Raw genomic sequence first — 13,809 nt, forward strand, 5'->3', positions numbered from 1 at the left:
ATTTTGAAAAAAAAAAAAAGTGTATTACAGCCTCAGCTGCAAAAGAAAGGGAACTTGCATGGCAAAAAACTAGCCATCAGCAGACTCAATGCATGAGTGTATAATATAATATAATATAAAATATGTGCAACCCAACAAATGGATATAAAATCATAATAATATTCTCCAAACAAGTAAGGTGTAATTGTATTACAAGCCATAGTGCTTGGTCTGTTTCTCCTACTGCTTTTAGAGGCTACATTATTAACTTGACTTCTTTAAGTGCTTATTGAAATGATCTGAGCACATCACAAGTACATATTTGCTTACTCTGTATGCTCAAATGTGACCTGTTATAGCCAACGGGGAAAAGTGGAGGTGGGGGTCCCCCACCACGACCGCCACTCACGGAGGCTGAGCAGTTGGCCCTGAGGCTGAAGGCATCTCTGCAGGGACGACCTCTGAACCACACACCCCTCAAGACATGTGTGTCTATAAGAGGTCAATTCTGTCCCCTTAGCAGCGCCACTCTTTCAAAATGAATCGTTTTATCATGAAGTTATTTCCCTGCCTTCTCTTAGTCTTGGCTCTCTTTGAGAGCATAATGATAATGAAGTGTAAGGTGACTTAAGTCTTGTAAGTTATAATTGACATAAGAGTTGATGGTGATGGTTTTTCATAATGGGTTTACAGTGGAACAGCAAGTTCGTTCATTTCTTTACTACGGGAAAATAATGAAGAAACCGTGTCTGCTGTTACAGAGGAGGAAGCAAGAGAGACTCTTATTCAGGTTTACATCTTACACTGCAAAATAGAACAGTTGACTATAATGTGGTACTATAATAAAACCATGGACTTCCCATGTCTCCAGTGATGATGGAAATGAAGAGGAAGAGCCACCAGCCGCCTCTCCATAAAACCTTTCCACAGTAAGATGTAAATCAGCACTGATTTACAACCAACCTCAGTAATCGTGTACGAATGTCAATGCTATTATCTGTGCTTCCCGTCAGCCGGCATCACAAGATGAATTTGGAGCTGAAAAGCAGCAAATGTAACCTGGAAATGGACCGCTTGAAGCAGCAGGTCAAAAAGACCAGAGCAGACTTAATACCACTGGAACATCAGGTAAGGGTGGGTGAAGTGGCCAGAGGCGCCGTCAATCCCCCTCCACTATGGAAGGCCAAAATGGCCACAATGCATTTTTAAAATTAACGGGGTAAAAAAAAAAACTGCATTTTGTTTAAAGACTTAGAGGTAAAACGCTTAGTTCTCCATTCGTGTGCAAGCGCCGTTCTGAACTTGCACTCAACTGCGCTTTTTAAGGCGTCAAGTGTCACCCAGTATGGCATAAAAAAAGCACCGTTTTGGGGGCGCCACCTAAAATCTTGCCTAGGGCCCCATGTTGGTGTGATTTTTAACATCAAGGCCAAATGGCACGGCCAGCTTGATCATAAAAAGGCATAGAGAGAGATTTCAGGTAAACCGAGTCAGAAATCTCAGGTCACCGTTTTTATCAGCCTGGACTCCGCAATAACACCACAGCTAATGGGGTTTGTTTGGGGTCACGCGTACGATGGCACAAGCGGCAGGGAGCTAAAATAAGCGTCGCGGTAATTAAATCGTATTGCGGGGGAGTCAGATACCGCGAGATTCGGCTACAGTCACAGTGTGAAAATTACAATATAGTACAATATATTAATTTGTTTTGCTGCTGCTGACCCAGAGTTTTCACTAAACCCGCTTTCTGGTATTCTAAAAACAATATATTTTATTCCTTGACACTTAAATGCAACTTTGAATAATGTATTCGTACAGTGGAACTCTGATTGTAGTTCAGGTCAGGGGGGACATTTTGACACTTGCTGTTTAAATTCATGCTGGAAGACCAAGAGGAACAGAACCAGCGAAATCAAACAGTAAAGAGAGGGCGTGAAACAATGGGCCACGCCCTATAATTATACATGTTGTGCGTTAGGAAGTGCTGTCCTACCACACACACACCAGAGAATAACCGGCTACAGACAAAACACCCGTCCAATCTCGTGAGACAAAAATACTTTGCCGTTGCTGTACAGCACCAGAACAGAACCGTCCTGCCATGCATTCATCCAATAAGCTCACACCATTTAACAGGCTCCGCCCTCCATTCACTGCCTGTCCCACTTCATTTAGACAGCCATTACATTATGACCAATGAAATGAATATATATTAACGATTTATATAATATATATGTGACACGTTGGAAGAAGTATAAATCCCCGACGTGGACAGAGGTGACCTCATGTGGGTGGCCAAGTGTATCACTTACATGTGGAAGATATCGGACCAGGGTGTGGGTGTGGTTCTGCTGCTACTCCAACTTCATGGAGGCAGCATCTTCTAAGGACAGGGACACCTGGACTAGAGATGGAGTCGACTGAATCCTATTTGCTTATCTACATTAGAGCAGCTTCAGCAGACTTCTCCTCTCAGCAGGGCGTTCAAGCACATCGCACTACTGCCACCTTCTGACCATAAACCACAGCACATAAGAGACTCGAACCCCGTGTGTCCATACCAGACGTCAGTCCCGGCGGGGCGGGGCAGCGTACCAAACCCTCAGCAAACACACATTTACAGCTGGAAAAAAAGCCACTTTCACACACATTCCCATCAACGCAGAGGAGGTGCGATCAGAAGATAAGCAGCGGTGAGAAAGCGCGAGAGTCCGCGTTCCCAGGCCGGTTCGCGAAAGAAGAACAGAGGAGACGGCGCTTCTGAGAGGCTTTTAATGAAGGGGTAAATGAACAGATGCAGCAGCTCTGAGAACCATGTCAAGATGAAAACGTGTGTAGTGTTCTGTACACCAGGAAACCCAATGACATGACGATGGAGCCCCGAACCAGACACGCCCAGAGCTGGGCGGGGCTTACACAGCTAACAGAGTTCTGTTCAATACGAAAAGTAAAGGAAAAGGTGTGATTGATGGATGCTACAGCGTCTTCTGCTACATACGGACTCCTGAAGAACACCTACGAGGTAAACGGAACGCCGGGTTCTGTTATTATTGAGTGGTCAGCCTATGGTCTGCAGTCCCTCACGGCACCAAGACTTAAAAAAGGAGAACGCAGGCCGCGGCCAGAGTGGAAGACTACACGTTCGTTCTTTTGTTCGTTTTACCATTTTAAAAAATGCTGGAGCTGCATGCAAAACCATGAAGATTCCTCATTTTTCCATCACGCTCATTTCTTATGGGCGATTTAACCGCAATTCAAAATTTCAGGGGACTATCTACGGGTAATTTATTTAATCAAAATAAACCCTACCCCACCCACTGTAGCCCCACCCCCTTAAAAAATCCTACATACAATACAGGAAAAAAAGTTAACTTAGAAAATAATTATTACAATAAAAAATTAGACCCTCCCCCACCCCATGAGGTCTTCGTCCCACCAAAACTAATCAATTACTCTGAACTGCCCCGCCCCCTTGACCTCTGACCTATAAAACATCCCACCCACTCCAACCCCATATTCATATTTCATCAGAAACCCCCCCCCCCCCCCCCCCCACATTACCCAAAACACCGCCGTTTGTAAAAACATCAGTGAACAATCGGTTTTAAAAAGTGCTCATGGGCTTTACCAAAAAAAAAAAAAAAAAAAAAAAAAAAAGAATGAAAAGAAAAGAGAACAAAAGAAAAAAATAATGTAAGGAAATGACCAGAAGCAGCTGAAAGACGTGAGGCGGAGTGAGAGCCGCCCACGGAGGAATACAGGTCGGGGCTATTCACGCTATGTATTCTTATAAATATATATATGGCCCCCGTTAAAACAAAACTGAGTTTCACATTGCTGCCCCCCCCAAAAAAAAAAGTACCGTAATCTCTATCTAGCCGGGTGAAAAGTGAATTCAGTGTCAGAAAGCAGGCAGCAACCTTTTCCATTGGACACGGAGGAGTATAAAAATATTTCGCTGCTCATTACAGTCTTTTTTTTTTTTTCTCTCCCCAAAAAAACGATTTTGTGGAACGTCAACTGCCGCGCGAATAAAAATCCTCCTCCTTTCGTCCCACGTAGTTTTCCTGAGAAATAACGTTAACCTCGTGAACAGAAGAGATCTCCTGCTTCACTTTTTTTTTTTCCGGTTTCTGGGTAGATCCCTGCCGGCACAAGCTCATCATTATGGAGTCGATAAAAACAATAATCATCAAATCTACAGGCTAACAGCATAGAGCTACACCTACAAACATGGAAATACATAAAAAAACTAAAATAAAAAAAGACTAAATACACAAGAAACAGAATTGCATCTGAGGACCGACCCAAAGGTGAGAAACGACCGGCAGTGTAATAATAATACAAATAATAATAAACAGTGTAAAGAAATGAACAAAAACAAAACAGTAATAATAATTATAATAAAATTAATAAAATAGGAAACTAGATTTAAAAAACAAGAAGTCAACTAACTGCAGCCGTTTGCCTCCCTGGCATCTTCATCTGTAACTTTGGCTTGTCTGGGTTTTGGAGGCGGAGCTTACAGGCTCGATGACGTCAGCTAACAGACTAGTGAACCCTGAGAATTCTGCGGCCGAGGTCCGTACGGGGTGGTCCACCTCGACCCCCGAGTCCGGCCCGTAGCCCAGTGGGGCGCGGCCCGCCGCTTTGAACTGGCCGCCGAACGCCTGGGCGAAGTTTTCGATCTGGAACGAGGCCTTCGCCGTGGTCAGGGTTGCCAGGTTTCGGGCAGGCGCCGGCGCGAAGCCGCCCCTCCCGCCTTTGCCCGTCTGCGGCGCCGGGGAAGAGTGCTGCTTGTCCAGCTCCTGGGACGGCGTCAGCTGCTGCCCCACCACCGGCTCCAGGCCGGCCAGATGAAAGCCGTGCTGAGAGGGCGGCGAAGGCGCCGCCAGCAGGCCGAAGGGACCCTTTGGCACGGAGGAGGACAACGGAAGCGACGGGGAGGAGGAGGTGACACTCGAGGGTGTGGCCTGACCGTAGCCACACTCCAGCGGGGACGTGGTGTACACCACATGCTTGTCGGAGGAGTAGAGGGACCCGGGGAAGGAGGAAGACGACGAAGACGACGAGGAGGACGGCGAAGGGCCCAGAGGTGGGCCGAACGCTGGGAGGGTCTGGTGGCCGCTGGTTCTTTCCAGAGCCTGCAGTAGGAAGCGTGAATACTCGTGCATGATCACCAACTTGTCGCCTGCAGCTGGACTGGAGGATCCATCTTCAGCACCCAGGGCAGCTGGAGCATCGTTCGAGGGGGGGTGCAACTCCACGTGGTGGTGGTGCGGTTCAGAGAGGTCAAAGGTGACGTCCGGCTTCTGGGCGTAGTGTTCCAGGAGACTCTGCAGAACCTCGTCAGGAATTCCTGACTTGATGTCGTGTTTGAGGTCGAGGGCAGTCGGGTCCAGCAGCCCCCCCAACGGCCCGTCACTGTCCATCACCCCCGAAACCACGCCCCCCGTCTGAGCCCCGAGATGGCCGACAGCAACGTCGTAATCGGCTAGCCCAGCTCCTCCCCCCACCGCCCCATTGGCTGCGTGGAGATACCGCCTCTTCTTGACGAACTGCATGGCATCGTCATAGTTACTGCTGCTGGCGGGGGCCACTTTGGCCTGAAGGAGACCCAACCCGTGCAGCGCCTCCACGTCTCCGTGTCCGCCGAGGTCCACAGAGCTGGGATTGGCCCCCTTCTCCGGGCCCTTGCGCCCCGCCTTCTTGTAGGCCACTTTGGTGCCTGATCGCTCCCCGTGGACTGACTGGTGCATGCTGGACCCCGGATGTGAGGACGACGACGGGGAGATGCCGTGTTTCTCCAGCGTGGAGTAATGATGGAGTCCGTACCCCGCCTCCTGCCCCTGGACCCCTGGTCCGGAGGACTTCTTCCTCTTGCCCCCCTCACCAGGAGCCTTTGGCTTGGCCCTCTTGCGGGGCGAGGGGGCCGCGGTTCCCTGAGTGAGTGCGTAGCTGCCCTGGCTCATGTCTGCCAGCTCCACCTCCAGCAGACCTCCGTCCGGGACCCTCCTGAGGGCGTCGGCACATGTGCGCTTGTGCTTCAGCAATCGGTCCGTCCGGGAAAAATACTGCAGGGAGAAAAAAAAAAAAAAACTCCTGGTCAGAAGCTGTTCCAAGTTAAACGCTAATATGTAACATCATACAGAAAGATAGGTACTATAGGCCAGAAGTTCATATATTTTTCCGAGCTAAAATGCTAAAAGTTGAGCCCCAACTAAAATTTTACAGGGCTGCTATCTGCCATCCTAGCGGGTAAGGAAGCGGAAGGTGTTTAAATCCCGAACCGCCAAGGTCCCACTGAGGTCCCCTTGCTCCCCGGGCACTGCTCAACTAGGGGGTGAACTTACATTTTACATTTACAGCATTTACCAGACCCCCATTTCCAGAGTAGTTACAGGGACAGTCCCCCCCCTGGAGACACTCAGGGTTAAGTGTCCTGCTCAGGGACACAATGGTGGTAAGTGGGATTTGAACCTGGGTCTTCTGGTTCAAAGGTGACTGTCTTACCCGCTAGGCTACTACCAATGACACAATGACAATCGCTTTACTTTCTACAGTGACGAGCGGAAAACCTGGACGCCATTGCTAAAGATGTCTGCCAACAAAAGGCCTTAAACTACAGATGAGGCAAATATTCAGTTGTTTATGCCAGATTTCTGCTTTAATTTCCTCAGGTACAACTTTAGAAGAAAAGCGTGGAAAGGTTTGTGCACCTCAATGAATCCAAAACCAAGGTTTAATTAGTTTACACACGCACATGCGTACACATTGCACAAAACGATACAAAAATATATCTACATTATAATTTTTTTCTTTGTCTAGCACTTAATCTCTGAGCACGCTCTTTGCTGACAAGTTGGGCCTTATCAGGGCTCTTAGTTTTGTAAACTCAAAATTCTATAGAAATCGAAGGGGAATTGCTGGTGTCTTCCTGTTGTAAGTCGCTTTGGATAAAAGCGTCTGCTAAATAAAGTAAAGTAGTTTACCGAGCGTTGTTCGGAATAATGCCAACCCCCATAAGGTCGTAAAGGAACGAGTCAAATGGGATTTTTCTACTGAATGGACAACTGTGAGACCAAAGCCTGTGAATTGTATTTAGTCTGAACATCTTTGTAGTTTGGTAATAAATACAAATGATAATTCAAACGGGTTGCAAAGCCAGACGGCTGCTCTGCTCTCTGTCTCTGCTAGCTCAGGTTAGAGATTGTAGCTGCATTTTCATAATTAAACAAGATTGGCCTGTTCGATGAAATGCTTTCATTTATCCCCACAAGCATGCTCAGTGTTGCCATCTGCACCACGCTAAGTAAATTCATCAAAACGGAACCCAATCTGGCAACACAGTGTGCAGCGGCCGTGGCAGGTCTGCAGCGAAGAACTGTGAACATGTGGACGACAGGGGTCACCGCTATCACGATGGAAATGGCGTAACGGAGCTGACCTGCTGACAAGTCTCACACTTGTATGGCTTCTCTCCACTGTGGGTTCGCTTGTGTCGCTCCATGTGGTACTTCTGGATGAAGCGCATGTTGCACTGGTCACAGCTGAAGGGCTTCTCCCCTGCAGAACACACACACAGACATGCTCAGAAACGTGGACCAGGAACGTTCTCTCTGAGTGTGTGTGTGTGTGTGTGTGTGTGTGTGTGAGAGAGATCTCACCGCTGTGGATCTTCTCGTGCCTCTGCAGGAGGTACTTCTGTATGAAACTCATGTTGCACTGAGCGCATCTGAACGGTCTCTCGCCTACAGGAGACACACAGGAGCAGAGTTTTCAGAAATGCAGGACCTGGAATAGTTTGGTCTGGAAACATCATGTAGTACTTTATAAAATGGCAGACCACGGGAAGGCCCTCATCAAATGCATAAATATAATCTGCGTCAAATTTATTTAAAAACAATCAGAAAACATATTGATCATATATTACTAGGGGGGTTGAAAAAAAGTCCTAATCAAAGCCCCGTGATGCAGACGTGGACGATTCTGCATGGATGCAGTGCAGAGCATAATGAATTTTATTATTATGGTGGTAGAGGCCTTGTGGACTCCTTCGCCATGCTACTGGACAGCTGGGTGGACAAACGGAGGAGAGCTGAAGTGGACACACACACGCGCACGAAACCCCATATTTATGGGGTCTTGACATTTTAACAGGACCAGGATCAGAAAAATCAAGAACTGGAACGTCCTAGAGGTGGAACACTTACGTTGTTCACGCTGAGGTCATGGACCAGGAGGTTATAAGAGTTTACAGACTCTTCCCGTGATAGATTCCTCTGGGTTCTCCAGTTTCCTCCTGCTGTCCAAAAGCTTTCTGGCTACTCTGAATTGACCGCAGGTGTGAGAGTGGTAGTGGGGTGGTAGTAGCCTAGTGGGTAACACACTCGCCTATGAACCAGAAGTCCCAGGTTCAAACCCCACTTACTACCATCATGTGGGTGTGTCCTAGGGCAGTGGTGGCCTAGCGGTTAAGGAAGCGGCCCCGTAAATCAGAAGGTTGCAGGTTCGAAGCCCGATCCACCAAGGTGACATTGAGCAAAGCACCGTCCCCACACACTGCTCCCCGGGCGCCCGTCATGGCTGCCCACTGCTCACTGAGGGTCGTGGGTTAAATGCAGAGGATAAATTTTACTGTGTGCACCGTGTGCTGTGCATCACATGTGACAATCACTTCACTTTCACTTTTTCATTCATCGTGTCCCTGAGCAGGACACTTAACCCTGAGTGTCTCTGGGGGGGGCTGTCCCTGTAACTACTGATTGTAAGTCGCTCTGGGTAAGGGCGTCTGGTAAATGCCGTAAATGCAAATAATGACGTTGCTTGGTGATGTTCTGGGTAAAAAGTAGTACCGGGGTTGCCTGATCTGAGTACAGCGGCACTCTGGGTCAAAGTTCGGCCTCGTCCACACTCGGGACGTTCGGGATTTCAGCAGAACGTCGAATGCAGCTGGGACGCATCGATCGTCGTAATCGAATCGCGATTGTATATATAACATCTTTCATATCCCAGAATAGCTGGGATGATTCCTGGAGACCGTGATTGTGGGAGAAGACCTGTCGGCACGTGGGAACTTTCTGCCGTGTCCACGGTCATGTCCGGGAGAATGTGGAGAAAGGTTGGGAGAGGATATTTTCACGATGCAGCGCGAGAACCGGAGCGTACAGGTTACCGTCCGTGCAAGTCGCGAGCTGTTGGCCGCGTTTAGCAGCAAAGCAACAGTAGAATGCAGAATCGCGCCCTCGAACGTGCTGAGGTGGCCGTTATCACAGAGCATCAATAATCATTGAGGTCGTAAAGTGAAGCGATTGTTACTTGTGATACGCAGCAGCACAGCAGACAGTGAAATTTGTCCTCTACATTTAACCATCACCCTGAGTGAGCAGTGGGCGGCCATGACAGGCGCCCGGGGAGCAGTGTGTGGGGACGGTGCTTTGCTCAGTGGCACCTCGGCGGATCGGGATTCGAACCGGCAACCTTCTGATTACGGGGCCGCTTCCTCACCCGCTAGGACCACCACCGCCCCCTCAACAGTGTTCATCAGGGTGATGCAGCCAAATCACAAATTCACACACTTCCCACACGACCCAGAACTGATGGAAAATCACTTCGATCATCATAATCTGATTAATGGTGAAAAGGTCATGTGATCTGTGTGTGTGTGTGTGTGCGTCGGACCTGTGTGTATGAGGACGTGTCGGCGCAGGTGGTATGAGCTGCGGAAGGCGGCGCTGCAGTGCTCGCAGATGTGCGGTTTGGAGTTGGGTGACAGGGCGCCGCTGTCTGGGTCCATCATCACCGACTGAGACGAGAGGAGAACATTGGGGGGAGAATCGGAAACCAGCACGATTTAAAGAAACATGCGACGTAATCGCTGCTCCAGACCTTCAACTCGCCACGCCTCTTCCGGGACTTCCCTTCGTGTCCTTCACCGTTTGACCTTCGACCTTTCTTCCCAGAGGACTCCTTCGCCATGCTACTGGACAGCTGGGTGGACAAACAGAGGAGAGCTGAAGTGGACACACACACGTGCACTAAACCCCATATTTATGGGGTCTTGACATTTTAACAGGACCAGGATCAGTAAAATCAAGAACTGGAACGTCCTAGAGGTGGAACACTTACGTTGTTCACGCTGAGGTCGTGGACCAGGAGGTTATGAGGGTTGCCTAGCGACACGTCCTGCAGCTCCACCCCGTTCCTCATCGGCCCGCCCCCTCCATAATCGGCCAGTCGGTACTCGTGCTCGGACAGTTTCTCCTGCTTGATGCCCATGGGGTGGCCGTAGTCGGCCACACCTTCCATCACGGTCCCCAGACCGGCCGCTGTCCCCAGCACCACCCCTCCTCCGGCGCCCACCATAACCCCGCCCCTCATCCCGCCGCAGTCGGGCGAGTCGCGCTCCTTCTTCAGGCTCATCATGTCGTGCGGCTGCAGGTCGGCCAGCCGGGCGAAGCTGGCGACCGGCGGCAGGTGGCTGAACATCAGCATGCCGGAGCCGAAGGCGGGGTCCACGCCGCCGTTGGGTCGCAGGAACTCGCCGCCCAGCTTGTCCTGGATGAGGCTCATGGCGGCCGAGCGACTCGCTCACGTGGCGGCGGCTGCTGCGTCGCGGCAATAGGACACGCTTCACCAGGAGCCCAACACACACTTCCTGCACACCAGAGGACAGAAGAAGACAATCAGCGCGACCACCCCAACCAGAGGTCTGGCGAGCTACAGCCAATGAGAGCACGGAAAAGGGGCGGGAGCTGCAAAGCACTTATTTTCGCCAGGTTTATTCAAACTGTCGGGGGTCAAAGGTCGGCGTAAAATTACAACCCACCACTCTCGCTTCTCATGAAGGTTAAATTTAATAAATTTAAATAAAACATCTGCAGCCAGCATTTCAGGACACAACATTCTAAAAAAAAATGAATTCTACGTGTGTAGGAGCTTCTTGCACGAAGCAGTAAAAGACGTGAAACGCGCATTCCACTCCGGCCGCATGAACAAAAGTTCGGCGTCGCTGCATCAACCAGCCCGTTTCATCGGCGGTGTGAGCGAGGTGAGCTCGGGTTCGGCCCTCGGCCCGGGTTCGGCTCGACTCGGGTCCCTTCGTGCGGCTCCGGACCGGCCGCGTGCCACAAAGGGACGGCGCGGGTCGCCAAGTTTCCACCGAAACGTCCGAAACGCGGCGTCCCGCTGCCGCGTCTGCTCCTCCTTTTCCCGGGAAACGCTTTTATCGGATTTCCCACCTTTTTTTTATATATTTTTGGCGAGTTTTAAACACGCGCACGAGGCGCGGTGCGCGTCCCCGCGGCGCATCAGCATTAAGCCCATAATAAAAAAAACCGGCCCGCCGCTACAGAACAATTGATGCGCGCCGCTTTGTGTGCGCGGCGCGGCCAGACCGCGGCATAACCGGGCCCGGAGCCGGGCCGAAGCCGGGCCGGACCGGACCGCGGCGAGACCACCCCGCTCACCAGCGCATGACCCCGCGGCTCCGCGCGTCCCGAATCTCGGCTCCCGTCGCCGCTCAGAGCCGCAACATTGTTCTCCCGCAGCTGCTGCGCTCCTCCATCTTGTCCAGGCGCGGGGGATTGTGGGTAGAGGAGGAGGAGGAGGAGGAGGAGGAAGAGGACGGGACACCCACGCGCCTCTCCTGACCCCTGCGTGCGCAGCACAAGAGCATCACATGACGTCACATTCACGGTCGACGCATGAATGAATTTCTGGGACAGAAATTATCCACAATCACAATGCAATTCATTACAAAAGGTTAAATACTTTAATTTCCGCTCATTGTTTTATACGTGTCAACGATGTATAAGAATGGCAAATATCAATAGAATATGAATATGGTAGATTAATTTAATCTGGTCTACCCCGTATATGAAGAATACGTACACAGTGCATCGCAAAGCATGAGAACAGGTCGACTCATGTCGTATAAATGTGCCGTGAATCCCTTTTTTCTGCACATTCTACGTCTAATAAATACAGCACACACGATAATGCATTTATTCATATTGCACTGACGCGGTGGTCAGTGCGCATGCGCAGTTCGGAGAGCCAAAGTTTTATGTTGCAGATGAAGAGGATTAATTTCTCACTTTCATACAGAGGTTCTAATTAAAATATGCATCTAAGTATGAAAGAATCGAATTCCTGATGCTCGTTATGTTCTATTTGTTATTACTGTTCTGTTTATGTTCTATTTGTTATTATTGTTTTATTTATGTTCTATTTGTTATTACTGTTCTGTTTATGTTCTATTTGTTATTATTGTTTTATTTATGTTCTATTTGTTATTACTGTTCTGTTTATGTTCTATTTGTTATTATTGTTTTATTTATGTTCTATTTGTTATTACTGTTCTGTTTATGTTCTATTTGTTATTATTGTTTTATTTATGTTCTATTTGTTATTACTGTTCTGTTTATGTTCTATTTGTTATTACCTTTCTATTTATGTTCTATTTGTGTTACTGTTTGAGTAAATGACGTGGCCTCGCATTTCAAGGGTTTCAGTTGGAATACCGACTTGGACCTTGTGTGGCCGGAGTTTACAGACTCTTCCCGTGATGGATTCCTCTGGGTTCTCCAGTTTCCTCCTACTCTCCAAAAGCTTACTAGCTACTCTGAATTGACCACAGGTGTGAGTGTGTGGGTGGTAGTAGTCTAGTGGGTAACACACTCGCCTGTGAACCAGAAGACCAGGTTCAAACCCCACTTACTACCATCGTGTCCCTGAGCAGGACACTTAACCCTGAGTTTCTCCAGGGGTCTCCAGTTTCTCCAGGGGTCTCCAGTTTCCTCCTACTCTCCAAAAGCTTACTAGCTACTCTGAATTGACCGCAGGTGTGAGTGTGTGGGTGGTAGTAGTCTAGTGGGGTAACACACTCGCCTGTGAACCAGAAGACCAGGTTCAAACCCCACTTACTACCATCGTGTCCCTGAGCAGGACACTTAACCCTGAGTTTCTCCAGGGGGGGACTGTCCCTCTAACTACTGATTGTAAGTCGCTCTGGATAAATGCCTTAAATGTAAGTGTGTGTGTGTGTGTGTGTGTGTGTGTGTGCGCCCTGTGGTGTGTCCTGGAATGGAACCCATAACAGGACTGAGTAATTATGGGATGTGAGTGAGTGAATAAATGACATTTTTTTACTGTCATTGTAACAAGTAGAAAGAAATTGATATGACATATAATTTCATATGTTCATATATAATTTCTTGTTGGAATCCTGTTTAGGTAGCACTTATTTAAGCAAATGCTGACTCAGACAACTCAGACTTTACTTTACTTTACTTTACATAGCAGATGCTTTTATCCAAAGCGACTTACAAGAGGATGACACCAGCAATTCTCATTCAGTTTCTATAGATTTTGAGTTTATAAAACTAAGAGACCTGATAAGGCCTAACTTGTTAAGAATAGAACATGCAGGGGAATTGTTCCAGACGAAGCACTGTGCTAGACGAAGGTTAAGGAGTTGGCCCCGTAATCAGAAGGTTGCTGGTTGTTGATCTGCCGAGGTGCCACTGAGCAAAGTCACCGTCCCCACACACTGCTCCCTGGGCGCCTGTCATGGCTGCCCACTGTTCACTCAGGGTGATGGGTTAAATGCAGAGGACAAATTTCACTGTGTGCACCGTGTGCTGTGCTGCTGTGTATCACAATGACAATCAATCACTTCACTAGAATGAACACATTTACCTTCACGGCCTTGTCCAGAGCAACTTCTGGTTCAACCATGAATACGATCATTCTATATGCCCCATTACATGGTTAATGTAAAGCATGATATGATGAGAACACAGTCAGAATGTTCTCCCATCGTTTCTA

At 48.8% G+C, this 13,809-nt stretch overlaps 1 protein-coding gene across 1 annotated transcript; it reads right to left on the minus strand.

Annotated features, from left to right (window-relative positions):
• Positions 1 to 3,688: 3,688 nt before the first annotated feature.
• Positions 3,689 to 11,562, minus strand: znf281a (zinc finger protein 281a). The gene is made up of 7 exons (XM_028986593.1): positions 11,448 to 11,562; positions 10,108 to 10,636; positions 9,868 to 9,969; positions 9,661 to 9,784; positions 7,647 to 7,730; positions 7,427 to 7,545; positions 3,689 to 6,053 (listed from the first exon to the last, which is right to left on the minus strand). The coding sequence occupies exons 2-7, from the start codon at positions 10,549 to 10,551 to the stop codon at positions 4,461 to 4,463; spliced, it is 2,466 nt and encodes an 821-aa protein (XP_028842426.1). The 5' UTR covers positions 10,552 to 10,636; positions 11,448 to 11,562; the 3' UTR covers positions 3,689 to 4,460.
• Positions 11,563 to 13,809: the final 2,247 nt, after the last annotated feature.

This window comes from Denticeps clupeoides, chromosome 7, assembly GCF_900700375.1.
Source record: "Denticeps clupeoides chromosome 7, fDenClu1.1, whole genome shotgun sequence".
Classification (NCBI taxonomy): domain Eukaryota; kingdom Metazoa; phylum Chordata; class Actinopteri; order Clupeiformes; family Denticipitidae; genus Denticeps; species Denticeps clupeoides.